General features: G+C 37.1%; 1 protein-coding gene and 1 long non-coding RNA gene across 4 annotated transcripts in view; one reads left to right on the top strand and one right to left on the bottom strand.

Annotated features, from left to right (window-relative positions):
* Positions 1-16,261, bottom strand: part of LOC131345511 (uncharacterized) — a 42,084-nt gene that overhangs the window by 23,054 nt on the left and 2,769 nt on the right. The window lies entirely within an intron of this gene.
* six2a (SIX homeobox 2a) lies at positions 1,478-4,958 on the top strand. The gene is made up of 2 exons (XM_058378436.1): positions 1,478-2,510; positions 3,946-4,958. The coding sequence occupies exons 1-2, from the start codon at positions 1,951-1,953 to the stop codon at positions 4,277-4,279; spliced, it is 894 nt and encodes a 297-aa protein (XP_058234419.1). The 5' UTR covers positions 1,478-1,950; the 3' UTR covers positions 4,280-4,958.

Below are 16,261 nucleotides of genomic sequence, written 5' to 3'. Positions count from 1 at the left end.
AATTCAATAGACACTACACATTGTGTATAGATAGGTATTTTAAACACTGTAATCATATTTCCCTTATATGTTGTATTTTACTGGTTTTACAGACACGTGTCTTGTTTTCAGTAAATGAATGTAGTGATGAGATGTTAGACGGTGCTGGTTGTCTCTCCTCGCGCCCACATCACACGCTTCCCTGGCTCCATAGCACGTAGAAAAATCAAACAAGATTGGCAGAACCTTTTGATCCTTCACACATCAACCTGACATGCTCCTGCAGGCGTCAGCCATTTTATAATTTCATATGACATGTGACTGCGCCCAACTTTCTTGTGGTCTCAAAGTTGCATCGTTAACTCGACATCAGAGAGCATCACTGTCGAAGCACTTTTCTGTGCCGTTTGCGCGAGCGAAGAAGTGATAGTGTGTGTGTGTGTGTGTGTGTGTATTAGACAGATACCTCGGCTGCTGTGAGACGCTAAGTGAACCGTTCACAATTGCGCATTATTACAGAATAGCACAATCTCCAGAGATTAATAACTAGCAAATGTTAATTAATATATGCAAAATTATATTAAGCCATTTAATTTTAATCAAAGTCGTTTTAATTCGGTTTTACTTTTTTTAATACGTGTTCCGACAGTAGAGAATATGCTATTTTCTTATCTCCGGTTATATCCGAAAAAAGGTCAATTCTCATAAATTTCCAAATGTACCATTTGGAAAAAGGCATTTTAGTAATAGTCTGCATGCTTGACTTACCGGCAGAAGGCGTCCCTCTCAGAGTTCACTGTCCACTTTGACCGCATGCTTCCTAACGGAACCTCTGTCCTCTGTGTAAAACGCATAGACATTTAATTCTATCTTTAAAGCGCCCTCCGAGCAGTGAGCGGTTTCCGCACGCGCGGTTCATGTTGAGTACCTGCGCTCTAAAGACTAGGCTCATATTTGCACACCATTTTCGCTTATAGGCCTACTATTTTCCAAAGACTGCTCTTTTTAAAACTGCTCATTTATGCAATTTATTCACGTAAGCCACTATTAGTTCATATCAGTAACAACGAATAGATTTTTATTTTCTGTGCGTTGGATGAACAGTTGGATAAACAGTTATCTGTGGGCTGAATCTAAGTGAACTCTATGAAAGTTATATTAGCAGTGAGAATTTTTATATGTAAACAGTTTCATGTATGTTCGCACAATATGTGCCCATAGCTTACTTGTTTACATGTTATAAGTATGTTTTATGTAAGACGAAGTGTTTTAAAAGACAGGTACAAAGTCTGGGGTTGGATTAGTCTGTGAATTCTGTGAGTGCACAACTTTCTCTACGTCTTCCTTTCCTCTGCTGTGGGAGCGCCCCTTCTGTGTCGAGCGCTCTTTGGTTACTCCAACTGTCTGTCAAACCCTGAACTTGAAAAAAATCTAATATACAGAGAAAATCAAGGCTATTATTTCTATCGGTGGGCGGGTTTTAAATGAAGGGAATAATCAGTCAGCCAGTCCAGGGAGCCACCTCAAAGCATATCGGGTTACTTTGAATGACAGCGTAACCATGGCGAATAATTTGACTAAAACTATTGTCTTATCCTCGCCGTCCCTGGGTCGGATAACCAACCAATCAGAGTTCACACAATCGGTTTTCTTGCCAGCTTAGAATAATATTATTAAAACGAGCGAGCGAGCTTCGTAGTCGGGAGAACGCTATGCTGAAACGGCACAGAAAAGACGGCGAGCTGCTCACTCGGGAGGGAAAAGTTTGTCTCGTGGTTTTTAGATGGATATACGGTATGTTACTCTCGCCTGAGTGGATCTGAAGTATCGGGCCCACTCCATTCGGAGAAGGATTTTATCGATATTCGAAGACGTTTTGAAATTGTATCGTTCATGGACTTCCAGCGTCTTCTGCTTGAGAATCGTTGTCCTTATCGATAATTTGGACGAAGCATTTGTCAGCAACGAGCCATGTCTATGCTTCCGACTTTCGGCTTTACGCAAGAGCAAGTGGCGTGCGTGTGCGAAGTCCTGCAGCAGGGCGGCAACATCGAGCGCCTTGGCCGATTTCTGTGGTCCCTGCCGGCCTGCGAACACCTCCACAAGAACGAGAGCGTGCTCAAAGCCAAGGCCGTGGTCGCCTTCCATCGGGGAAACTTCAGAGAGCTCTATAAAATCCTCGAGAGCCACCAGTTCTCGCCGCACAATCACCCGAAACTACAGCAGCTGTGGCTCAAGGCGCACTACATCGAGGCGGAGAAGCTGCGTGGACGGCCGCTTGGAGCCGTGGGCAAGTACCGAGTACGTAGGAAGTTCCCGCTGCCCCGGTCCATCTGGGATGGCGAGGAGACAAGCTACTGCTTTAAGGAGAAGAGCCGCAGCGTGCTAAGGGAATGGTACACTCATAACCCGTACCCTTCACCGCGGGAAAAGCGAGAGCTGGCCGAAGCCACCGGCCTGACCACCACTCAGGTCAGCAACTGGTTTAAAAACAGGAGGCAACGCGACCGCGCGGCGGAGGCCAAAGAAAGGTAAAGAAAGTACATAGTTACTCATTTTAATGACAGAGTGGATAATGTTACCGCTAAAAAGCTTGTTCAAGACCACAAAGCGTTGAAACCGGGTAGATCTCTGAGCAAAAATCCCCCAAAAGTACTGACTGTATTGGTATTCACTACACTGAACTAAAACACGATTTATTTAATTTAATACAGTTAAATGAATAGAATTTATTCTCCCGACTGTTTTTTAAATAAGTAGTTTGGAAATGATTTTCTCATAATATTACAAATTGAGTTATAAGAAAATATTAAAGGGGTAGGAGTTGTCAGAAAGACGGTGTTGAATCAAACTTCTGCTATTTTCAGTTGTGCTGATTATTATTATTATTATTATTATTATTATTATTATTGTTGTTGTTGTTGTTGTTGTTGTTATTATTATTATTATTATTATTATTATTATTATTATTATTATTATTATGCTATACGACGACGACGACTACTACTACTACTACTACTAATAATAATAATCTCAGATGATCGAGTATGTATACATTGTCAACCATAACTAAATCATATTAATATTAGAGAGTTGTAATTGGCTTAAAATAGAAACGCTCAATAGAGTGTTGCAGAAGCGTGCATGCTCATTCATCACTCCTTATTTCAGCCACCCGAGAGTAAGCGAAAATACAATTGCAGATAATAAATCTACTCAGAATAATTTAGATGTATTTATTGGCGACGCTTACACATACATAAATTGATAGTACAAGATAACAGTGGGATTGAATTGTGTAACGCACAAATGTCTGATGCGACATGTGTAGGCCTCATATCTCTGTTAATGTCATGATTAGCAGTCAAGTATATACCTGTATTTTTTAAATCGTTAATCGGTAAGATTTTAATCATTCATACAGACCTAATCTCTGAAATTAATTAAAGACAGAAAACAGTGTATTTAAATACCACTCAAGAGAGCTGATTGAACTAACATCTCAGCTGCCGGTTTGTTATGTTTTTTCTTCAGTATTTTACCATATAAAATATGTTATAATAATAACATACCATATTATTAATTTTATAGTATGCTGTAGGTTCCGTTTATACCTATTTTTAATACATTCTTTTATTTTGATTTTCATTTGAAGTGATAGTCAACTCCGATGTGTACAACATGACTTATCAGGTTTCTAAGCATGATCAGAAAATGACTGAAAAATGACTGAAAAAAATACTGTAATCTTACAGTTGTAAACGTTTAAAGTGACGCACACATTTTTTATTTTCTAGTTTCTGCTTTTTAGTTTCATTTTATTGCTTTTTTAAAACGATTATTTGTAGTTTATTTATGTACAGACGTTTTCTGAAAAGTTTCCTGGCTCTAGACGTGCACTGAATTAAAGTTGGTTGGTCTTCTAAAAAGCCTCTTGTGTTTTTTTCCCCGTTTGTTTTTGTTCAGGGAAAACAACGAGAACTCCAACACGAACAGCCACAACGCACTCACGTCGTCCATGAACGGAAACAAGTCAATGATGGGCAGCTCGGACGAGGACAAAACCCCGGTCGGAACTCCAGATCACACGTCGTCTAGCCCAGCGTTGCTGCTCACTTCCGCCTCCGGCCTCCAGCCTCTACACGGCCTGGCTGCTCCGCCGGCGCCCAGCGCAGTACCAGTGCCAAGCGCCGTGACTGTACCAAGCGCGGACTCACTGCACCACCAACACCACCACCATGGCCTGCATGACACCATACTGAACCCTATGGCCTCCAACCTGGTCGATCTGGGCTCTTAAAATACAAAAAGCTAAGAGCAGGACGCTTGTCGACTGCAGACTTATGGAGCAAAAATACAGACAGGGAAGGTATTGGACAGAGGGAGAAAGTTGTGGATGATGTTTTGGATGGCCTACACTCAAAGCCAATAAGAGGGTCCTTGATGAGGTATTTTTCTAGAATGTAGACTAACGTTATGCTCAAAGCCACGGAGCTACAAAGTCTTAATTCTTGTTTTGGACATCGTTTTTCCTTCAGATAACGACACATCCGTGACTTTTTAGTCGTATACCCCATTTGTTTACATGTTTTCTTTTTTAAAGGCCATAGTAAGTTTCCTTTTGATGGGGTGCCGTCATATGAAGTGTTTTATTACCAGCACAGCGATTATTAAGCTTAGCTTATTTTCCTTTTTTTTTCTTTTTGGAAAGCGTCTGCATGTAAAACTTTGCGATCAAGTAATAAAATATAAGCCCGATCCCATCATAGTTTCATATACCATTTACAATAAAAGCTAATGTGCATTTATTGATAACGGTATGTGTTTGCATGGTTTTGTTTGCACATGTGTTTGGGAATACAGGCTACAGGCCCACGAGCAAGACAGCTACACAACATTTTCTCGTGTTTGGAGTTACTCTCTTAGCTAATATATTTCAGACCCGGGGATCTTGTCCTTGACAATGCACTTATCGAAACTGACTATATGAAAAATTAAAAATGATTGTAAAGCAATATACTTAAATGGTTTCAGTGGCAAGACGTATGCTATTTGAGAGCAGAGTGTGACCTGAGTGTAAAAACAACATGCTTGACTTCATAGACGATATCTGGAATTTTTCTGATCACACTGGTTTTCTCAGAGAGATTTGTACACCCCGGCTCATCACTGGTTAAAACTAGGTTCCGTTATTGTTTCTATCTTTAACACACATAATTAACGTTTATTAGCGGAAGTGAGGGTAGTTCTATAAGCACACAATGCTCCTTCCTCGATGTTAATATAGTTCACTATATGTAACTATGCTCACCATAGGCTTTAGAGTTCAATAACGATAAAGATAACATCTTGTAGGTTAGGAGTGTTTCCCTACATGGGATCTAAAACGGTATTTATTTTTCCCCTTTGTTTCCCAAAGATGCACTTATCATAAACGTAAAGGAACTGTAATTACAAGCTACATAAGAATAGCTGTGTCTTTAAAAGGGCGGATGTGAGACAATTACATATATATTTTTAAGATAATTCATACTAACACTAAAATATATTTAAACAGACATAAGCTATATACAGTGAGACCAGGTTGAGTGTCACTGACTGCACCAAATCTTTTCAGATGTACTTAACATTCAACGTGTAGTCTAAAGCTATTACCGAATATATATATATATATATATATATATATATATATATATATATATATATATATATATATATATATATATATATATTCTATAGAATACTTAGTACTGTAGAGTCTGGATGCTGCAGGTAATATTAATATTAATATATAATATTAATATATTTCTGAATTATAGTCCGAATCACCATATTGTGCTCGGTCATGTGACATAATCTAACTTTTTAGACAAGTGATTTGTAATCATATTAACTTCAACTTCTTTTATTCTAATTAATCTTATGATCATTTTTGTGCAATACACAATGAGATGTTAGATCTTGATCATTCTTTGAATTAATATTTGCCTGGTGTTTGCTCAGTAGGCCATTACAACGTTACCCGTCTTTTGGACTTAATGTTATACCTTCTAAACTATTTTGTTTGAATGTGCATTTTTCGTTTAAACAGCACAAGAGTAAGACTTCACAAGACCTGATCTGGCATTGCCTTCACGGAGATCATATTCTCTTTTTATTGCTTTGGCTCATATATTACCTACAAATCGCGAACAAACATGCCAGTTTTTGTATGAAATATAAACTGCAAGCTAAAAAGTGCTTTAAACTCCACTATTATTTAACTTTTCATTGTGTTCTTCCTGTTGCAAACGACATGAAGATAACTGCTGAACATTGTAACGCTGACTAATGAGCTTTTGAAATAATTCTGCATCCAACTAGTGAAATCATAACGAACCTGGAAAAGACAAACCACTGATATCTGCTTGTCTAAAGACACTAAATACACCCCATAAAAGTCGTTGTAATTAGTGGAGTGAGTAATGTGTGGTTCATGAAAATATTAAACTGCAGTGCTGCCACCTTCCAAGAATGAAGTCTAACAGTCCTGATATAAAGTTTTAAATGAAATGGTATAGTTAACGTGCAGTACTTTATAACAATTATTTTTGTTCTATTTCGATTGGTCCTGGCTGTAACCTCATTTCATTTTATTAGCTAAGCATACACTCATAACCTTTTTCATTTGTTCACTTGGCTGTAAGCCGTATTCCTCGTTGTAGGAATTTATTTAGCATTTTAAAGTCGGTGTCAGTGATAGACGGGGCTTTTTGTAAAAGGGAGGACAGGCTGTTAAATGTTCGGCACAAGATGTTAGAAAAAAACTCGGCGCTAGTGAGTCTAACAAGCACTCATCATCTCTAAATGCAATTCAACACGCGTATTTAATGCTATTTACAGGGAAACGACCACAAACTACACCAGAAACCCAACAAAGAACCAAACAGCCCTGCCCATTTGCACTACTCAGATTCTAAAGAAGCATTCTCTCTAATCCTCGCTGCCCTCATAGTGTTTTTTTTCTGTCTGGATGTGTGTGCACTCTGTGTCAGTCCAACTAAACTAAATTCTTAGCAAGAATTAAAAGTAATTAATTGTATGCAAGCGTCATCAGAATGCAAGTACTATTTGTAATAATGCTTGAATTATAAGAAGCCCTAAGTTTAGGAGAATTATAAAAAAGCCCTACGTGTAGGAGAAAAAAAAACAGGAACGTCCCCCAAATATTTATCGTATTCCTATAATGTACTGAATTACCAATGTGACCATAAAACTCTTGTAATTCTTGATGTAGAGCCTAAGTCGCCTGTACCTGCATGAATGTGGCCCCGACGCATACATGTTTCGTGTACAATAACACATTTAAAGGCAGTGTCATTAGTTAAATACAACATCCATCCTTTTCTCCACGCTTTAAAAAAAATGAGCAGGTTTTCTATTTTATTAGTTGCCCAGGCTGTGATTTCTTTGCTTTTGAATGCCAAACTATTTGGACTGCGTGCAAAATTCGAGCTATGAATATGGACTTTTTTTTTTTATCACCGCCCTTAACGCAGCAACTGAGAAATTCACTGTTCTGAGGTGCAAAGCATTATTAATCAGATGTCATTACTTCTCGGGCGACGACTTTGGAAATTATAAAAATTAACGCCATGAGTTTTTGCAGTAGCTGATGAGACCCTTTCCCGCTGTCATCAGGGGAAAATATTTGTCTTACACTTATATTAAATATATTTGTTGTCCTACCTTTCAGAACCCACACAGTTTTTCCAATTAATTTAATATTTTTGTAATTGTATTTTTTTGTTTAGTAATTTAGTTTTTTCTGTTACACATAAAAAAATATTACTTTCGCGTATTTTGGTTTTAATTGGTTATTTTGTTCGGTTCCTTCCATGCAGGTCTTCTGCATACAATTATTTATTTAGTAATATCTAGCAAACAACGCGTATCTTACAATTATCCATAAACCAATAGCAAAATGTTTCTGTAACTTAAAAACAACAACACTGATACCTGGATTGTTTCTAGCTATAAATTAAAATGTAAGCTATTTACATTTCCCTCATGCCTCTAATCTACTGTTCTCCAAAACAGTTACAACTGCTTGTATAATGAGAACTTTGGTTGGCTCTTTATCAGAACAAGTCAAGGGGGAAAAAGTGATCAAAATATTTGTCTGCTTGTATAATTAACTCTATTTAGTTTATTCCATTTTTAGAGTCACACAGTTAAATGGATTACCCCTGCTACGTGTGTACAAGTCAAGAATTTTTGCTATTATTTTGCAAAAGAAAAAAGTGTGAAATTGTATAATTAGAGAAATGTACACGAGTGAAAAAACTAATTTTATACAGCATCTAGTTGGGCCCTTGACATGAGGATGTCGACAGAATAAACAAATCATAATCTTAATCAACGAAAATATATTATCAAGATATTATTTAAAAAAATAATTGCATTAACAACAAAATACTTACTGTGGATGTGTCGCATTTAGACTTTATTTTCTTCTTCTATTTTTTCCCTTTACTTTTCTTTTACTCAGTTCTTTTCCAGTTTCTACTTGACTGTTTATGTACCATGTGCATTTTATTTACTCTCTAAAGTGCAGTCTCATTAGGCATAACTAGTGGAGTTCATGTAGTGGAACTGAGTTGGGAGTACAAAGAAGACAAAAGTCGTGGAAAAAAACACAACAACAACTACAACAAAACAAATTCTGGAAGTCATCAACACCCTCTGGTGACTGACTGGTTGCAGAGGCTGCTGAGTTTAATTTAACTCGGAGACCAAGGCAGGAAGTTGCTTAACCACTACAACATTAAATTGCTACTTTAAAAAAAAACTGCAACAGATAATGGCTAACATTTAACCTTATAAACCCCAAAAGTATAAAACCAAGTACTCAAACATAGAATGCTGTACTCTGCATAACACGTGTATATTTCATGTCCTTTTAAAACTCTCGCCTTTCTGCACTTAAACTCGAGTGTGATATTTAGCATGAGTTAATTACCAAGGTCAGTGGCGGACTCACGCCATCAAGTGGATTATTAAGGTAAAGGTAAGTTGGAACCTAAAACTCTAACAATTTCAGTGTGTGCTTAGAGGTGTACAGATATTTACACTACACCCCCCAACACAAAACACACACACACACACACACTGTGCTATTAATGTTTTGTTTTTAAATGTTTTCATAAGAATTTACCATGGCCCGCATTATTTCTACTATGTATAAAACTAATATTTATCATAATAACAACAACAACAATAATCTATCTATCTATCTATCTATCTATCTATCTATCTATCTATCTATCTATCTATCTATCTATCTATCTATCTATCTATCTATCTATCTATCTATCTATCTATCTATCTATCTATTGTTATATTATTGCTATATTATGTATCAGTATTATAAGCAATTAATTGATATTTTTCATTTGTTGTGTTATTTCTAATGCATAATGTATTTTATACGACTGTTATGTTAGTTATTAATATAGCCAAGATTTCAGATAAAGAAGCTAACTGATGCTCTTTTTCAATCAAGTGCTAATGCATAGAAAACAACTGGATGAATGGATACAACCTATTTCTAATGCATAGCAATAGTAATTGCTTTGCAAGCTGTAATGTCACCCACTTACTCAGTGCACTAAGAACTATTCTCAGAGAGAGAGAGAGAGAGAGAGAGAGAGAGATGAAGAACTCATATATTTCTTTTACTGCATTACAGCATGTGAGTTAGTAAATGATGCACAGTCTTCATTACAAATTTATAGATAGAGTCTTTACCTGGTCTGGGGTCTGGGGCATGCTGTCCAAAGAGAAATAAGAAATATATATATATATATATATATATATATATATATATATATATATATATATATATATATATATATATATATATATATAAAATTTTATAGTAGCAATAGATGTAAAAACAAAACAAATAATAATAATAATAATCTAAAACTGGTCACGGTGGCACCTCGTACATTTGTTTCATCATAGTTTGTACCTCGAAAGGATCAAATATGACTTAATATCTCCTTATGACAGACACAGAATATATCACTGATTGACTTCAATACCACGGTGCCAGTCAACATCAATCTCTTAAATGTGTTATTCACATTCACTCATACAGCTTGCTTATTGACCTGTTTCTACTATCGGGGCATCTTGTTTTGCATTACCCTTTAGGATTTGCTAAAATAATCCTTAAAATTGTGAAAATATTAAGCATTCTTCAGTTTTGCCAAATGGATCACCAGTTGACTTTTAGGGTCAAAAGACCTTTTTTTTATTTATTTTTGCTTATATGTGAATCTTTAAACTGTTATCAAATTCAGAATTAATTTTAACTGAAACATTGTGGGGTTTTTTGCACTGACCTCCATCAGACCTGCTCCCTCAAGCTCTCTCATTATTCTTCAAGTCCATTCTCTCCCTCTCCATGCTTGTATTTGTTTGAATTGGCGAAATCTTCACACCTGACTGGACTTCAGCGTAGCAGCCGTGTCTCTTTAGTGTATCCATCTACAAGTTGTGATCTTTTTAGTGATATTGACTTATTATAAACAATAAAGTAGTGACTAAAGGATGTCTTAAATTAACGAGACATATTTGTTACTTATCACGTGCTTCACTATTTGAAGTTTGCTTGCAGTTCTACCTTAAACAAGTAGAGGTCGCTAAGTTCACGTTTTGCTTGAACATGTAATCAGTTATTACGTTGTATTGTATCGTATTGTATTGTATTATTGTACATTGTATTGTATTGTATTGTACTGTAGTGTATTGCATTTTGCTGTATTTTGTTGCATTGTACTGTACATCTTGGTCAGAGTCACAGTGGTTGCGGAGCCGATACTGGGAACACTGGATGAGATGCCAGTCTACGGTAGGATGAACACATACATTTTGGGGTCAAACACATATAGCTTGGCACAGTTTAACTTATGTCCAGACTTGGACAGTAGGATGAAATCAAAGAACCCAGGGGAAACCTTCATGATTATGAGGAGAACACATAAGCAGTTAATATTATATTATTCATGTAACTGCTTTGTGGTTTGTTCTCCTTTTTTGTATTGTATTTTCACCTAACAGAAATAATTAGCTCTAATTATTAGGTCAACCTATAGACCAATCAGCCACATTATGACTTGACTGATTAAGCTTACATCTTCATCACTCAAATATGGGAAGAGAAATGATGATGATGGTGATGCATCAATAGTGTACAGTTTAACAACTGGTTCTATTGTCCAAATGTTTTGGTGCTATATTTGATTTGTGCCTTGAGGCACAATATTTAGACAAGCAACAACATAAGTAAGTAATTCATAGTTTCTCTATGCATTGTAAAGTTGTAGCTATTGATTTAAATGCATATAATATGATAAAGGTGGTGTAAATCAACTCATTATTAAGTCTAAATTTAATATACAGGAGTTAAAGAAAGATTTGAATGATGTTAGCATAGAGAAGGCAAACCAGGATGTAGGGTATATTTCATGGCAGCAGTCATCCAGAGCAACCCGAATTGCATGAAACAGAGATGAACAAGGCATTCAAGGGGAAATATTGACCCTTCATTGGATACAGAAGAAACCTGCAGAAAGTTTGTCCTCACTGCGCTATACCACCAGTAAATTCACAGCTACAATTCTGCTGTGACATGCACACAGCTACATAAAGTTTCAAAAGGAAGTTGAAACAGCTTGCATTAAATAAAAATATGTTTTTTTATGCGACTAGGAATATGTCTATGTACAGTTCCCATAAGAATTCTTGGCAAATGCTGTGCAGGTGTTACCACCAAAGCCATTTTACACAAACTGTGCTCAAGTGGCTAGGGATTAATTATACAAGTGTGTAAATAATTTTACAGGACTGCATATTGGTAACAGTATATTACTATAAAACTTTTTGGTGCAGTATTAAAGTTATGGTGTTGCTTAATTTTAATTGTAAAATATATGCTACATATTAACATTAGAGCCTTAGGGTAAGTTGTACTTTCTCTTGCATAAATATGAATCCCGATTGAAAGTTACAATACACTCACTGATTCATTCATTCATGCAATCATGGTGGAGTCTATAACAAGAAAAGGTGGTCAATTGTCAAGCAGGTAGATGAAACCGACAATATCATGCCTCTAGACAAGTAAAGGGTTGCTAGTAGGAGAATGTCATGCTGATTTGATTGCAGAGGTGAGATTAGTTTGTCTGAAGGAATGAGCAGGCATACAGACATACTCCATGTATCCAACATCACATAGCACAAACCATGTGAGCCCACAGGTACATAGAATATGGGCTGTACACATGCTTGGAACACAGCTAGAGAAGAAATTGGAAGTGACGTTTATAGAATTATAGTGTTAATTGAAGCAAGACAAAACTAACCACACATATATTGAAAGAAAGATCTGGATATAGATCAGGAGGGCAGATGGTGCTTACAAGGTTGTCTTTTGATAATATTCTTTGCCATTGCTGTATCACTGCAATAGAGTAAGAGTACAAATATAACTCCAATAAAGCAACCAAGCACCACCTCCATGCCAGAACAGAGAAGTTTTGATGCATACCTTCTTGTATATCAATGCAATCGATTAATGTGGCTTTTCAAATTAGGTAATGATGTAAATAATAGAATGTTTAGTGTGGAGGAGCTAGTGATTAGTTAAACTGTTTTATACAATCTAGGTTATCTAGATTAAAGTAGTTTAGAACTTTTTGTGTAATTCATAGTTACATGCAATGTTTCACTGATATCAAAACCATGCTGTTTAAATGAACTTTAGATGAACTAAAAACAAAATCATGGGAAGCTAAAATATCGGGAAAACATTTCGTCCTATTTCCTTCTCGGTACCTACTTTCCATTATATGCTGGATTATTTAACTAAAACCAGCAATGAACGATAGACATGAGCTGGCCAGCAGATGGCTCTCTTACCTCAGAGAACCTGACAACTCTGTTTATATGCAGTTTTCCGATAGTATATTTGACAGTTATTGTGGCTTCCAGTAAATCTATTCAACATTGATGTGCTATGTGGAGAATAAGCTATAAATTTCTATATGTGTATCTTTATTTTCTTGACTGATGGCATCCTTTACTGTGTTGTTTCTAAATGATATTTTAGTAAGGCATGATGATTAAAGCAAATTTGTTAAGAATCAGGGTGCAGGGCAGAGGTCACTGCCAAGGTAATGAATTGACTGTATATATGAGTGGACTTGTGATAATTGAGTGTGCACAGTAGGTCAAAATTGGAGCCAGATTCTCCACTTAAATGGCCATGTGCAGATCCCTATTTTATACCTGTAGCATCAAGAGCTATTAAGGTTCTGTTAGACCAAATTACAGCAAGACAAGACTGTTACAGAACTTTCCAAAGCTTTGGGTCTGCTGTCATGTCCATAACTCATCAACTACCTCTGATGATAATTAAAAAAGAAAAGAAGAGAAAAATATTGGAGGGAGACATCAAGCTCAGTTGAATTTGTAAAATCGACAGAACATTATACGCATGGAAATCTGTCGTTTCTCATACAGCAACACTTTTGGTTACAAAATTTAGTGTAGGAAACGAGTCCTGGTGGTGGAAAAAGCTGTCCAAACTTTATCGAGGGAGGTATTACAACAGTCAAATAATAATTTGCTCTATAAGGGCAGGTGTGAAATAATCGTTAAAATCAGCTGTTTAACAAATATCAAGCTTTATAAAATAATCATTAACAGCTCTATTTAAATCCTAATTATATCTGTGTAAGCAGTAAACTTAAAAAAGTCATTATTTGACAGATAAAAACTGATGTTCTGTTTTTTTTTTTTGCTCGCCATTCCATGTTGCCTTGCTTAGCTTCCATAGAGTTATTCTTACACCTAGTGGTCAAAAGTGGGAACTGCAACACGTGTTAACTACAGAAATTAACTCTTGCTTTTCCATGGAGGAGGAGTAGCGGACAAAACAGTTAACTGAGTTGCCAGATTGAGGTTTTGTACACATGCCTCGTAGCCGCTGTTATGTTTTATAGCAGAAAAATGGATTTAAATAATTTTTCACAATAAAAAACAATAAAAAACAAAGTCTGAAAAAGAGTGAGTGACGTGAAACATATAGGTTGTAAGGATACGCATCACTAAAACGCTTCTATCTGTTGTTAAGGAGGGTTGCAGGGCTGTCACATTCATTCGCATAATGAAAAGTAGCTGTGTTCGGTGCTGTCCCCTAGTGAAGGGTGGCATACACAGCAAAATCACACACACACACACACACACACACACACACACACACACACACACACACACACACACACACACACACACACACACACACACAAACCTACCATGTAATGAGAACATGAAAGTGGTAGGTCAGTGGTTAAGACATTTATCAGAAGGCTGCTAGTTCGAATCCCAGGACAATTAAACTGCCACTTAGCCCTTGAGCAAGGCCCTTAACCCTTAATTGCTCAGTTGTATAAATGTGATACATGTAAACTTGTAAGTCTAGCTTAGTGGTTCAGGTGTTGGACTACTGAACAGAAGGTTATGAGTTCCAATCCCAGGTCCACCAAGCTGCCACTGTTGAACCCCTGAGTAACACTCAATTGCTCAATAATGACCCATATGACACTTTTAAGGGCATTGAACTCTTAAACTGTTGCGTTTTATTTACATTTACATTTCTGTCATTTAGCAGACGCCCTTATCCAGAGCTACTTAAATTTTTGTTACATTATATTTCTCAGCTATGTAAGATTAAATAAGATGCTTAAATACTTGCATGCTTAAATACTTTTTGTGAGTAGTAAATATATATATATATATATATATATATATATATATATATATATATATATATATATATATATATATATATATATATATATATATATATATATGCATGCAATGGTGCATGCATTTAAGTAGAAGCATGCAATGGTGATTTCCTCATCTCAAACAATTTATTGAAACAAAAGCCAACAGCAGTGGTGGGTATACCACAACAAAAATGTCAATGTCTCAATAATTTGTCATGTGCCCTTGACCATCAATTACAGCTTGACAACGACGTCTCATCCTGTTCACGCGTCGACTTATTGTCTGCTGAGGCATGGCGTTCCACTCTTCTTAAAGGGCGGCCCTCAGGTCATTGAGGTTCTGGGGTGCAGGGTTACGAGCCTCTACATGGCGACTCAGCTGATCCCATAGTTTTTCTATGGGATTCAGGTCTGGAGAAGGTGCAGGCCACTCCATTTGAGATACCCCAGCCTCCAGCAGCCGTTCCCTAAAGATGCGACCTCGATGAGCCGGAGCATTGTCATCCATAAAAATGAAATTAGGCCTGTGTTGTTCATGCAGGGGCACAATGACTGGATTAATGATGTTATTCAGGTAGTATTGGCTTGTCTCTGTACCATTCACAAGATGTAGGGCAGTTCTGTATTGAGTAGACACACCTGCCCAGACTGTAACACCACCACAACAGTGGCTGTTGCATAGAGCTCTCCTTGATGTCTCCAACATCACTGGCGGACATCATTTCTGCTCAACGTGAATCGACTTTCATCAGAGAACAGCACTGAGGCCCACTGGTCCAGCATAAATGCTCCCTGGCCCGACGCCTGTGCCTGGTGGTGTGGTCAGGTACCCTTGCAGGTCGTCTAGCACGGAGACCATGCTGATGTAAACGGTTTCAAATGGTCTGATGTGACACTTGGGTGCCTCTCACCTCCCTTAAATGTGCCTGGAGTTGAGTGGCATTTATCATCCGGTTCCGCAGGGCACTGTTCACAATGAAGCGGTCATCAACGTGGGATGTGGCCGAAGGACGTCCACTTCTATACCTTTCTGTGACTCTTCCAGTCTCTCTGTATTTCTGTTGCAACCTGCTGATGATACTCTGTGACACTCTAACCTCAGTGGCCACTTCCCTCTGAGAACATCTTGTTTGAAGCCTCACAATGGCGAGGTACTGTTGATCAGTTGTTAGATGTCGTCTTGGTCTCATGATGTAAAATGTGAACAGCATGATGAAGAGGACTGTTTAAATACCAATTCTATTTGAACCAGAAAATTTATTGGTCGATTCATGGATCAAACACCAGTTTTGCCGTTAAGCACCTTGTTAGAGAACAGCAAGTTATGCAAAAAGTACTGAAACACTGAACAGTTGGACATGTGCATTCAAAAGTGTAGAGAAGGTCAAATTAAGTTCACCTGTAAAGATTATAGTGCATTTTAAGTGCATCCTGAAATT

This window comes from Hemibagrus wyckioides, linkage group LG03 (genome assembly GCF_019097595.1).
Source record: "Hemibagrus wyckioides isolate EC202008001 linkage group LG03, SWU_Hwy_1.0, whole genome shotgun sequence".
Lineage (NCBI taxonomy): Eukaryota > Metazoa > Chordata > Actinopteri > Siluriformes > Bagridae > Hemibagrus > Hemibagrus wyckioides.
The sequence above is the reverse complement of the archived record's forward strand: the minus strand, read 5'-3'. Positions and strand labels throughout refer to the sequence as shown.

Excerpts from the sequence above, each read along its gene's own strand:
- six2a (XM_058378436.1), top strand. The coding sequence starts at position 1,951 with ATGTCTATGCTTCCGACTTTCGGCTTTACGCAAGAGCAAGTGGCGTGC. Across the intron at positions 2,511-3,945 it reads GCGGCGGAGGCCAAAGAAAG|GGAAAACAACGAGAACTCCA; the intron begins GTAAAGAAAGTA and ends GTTTTTGTTCAG.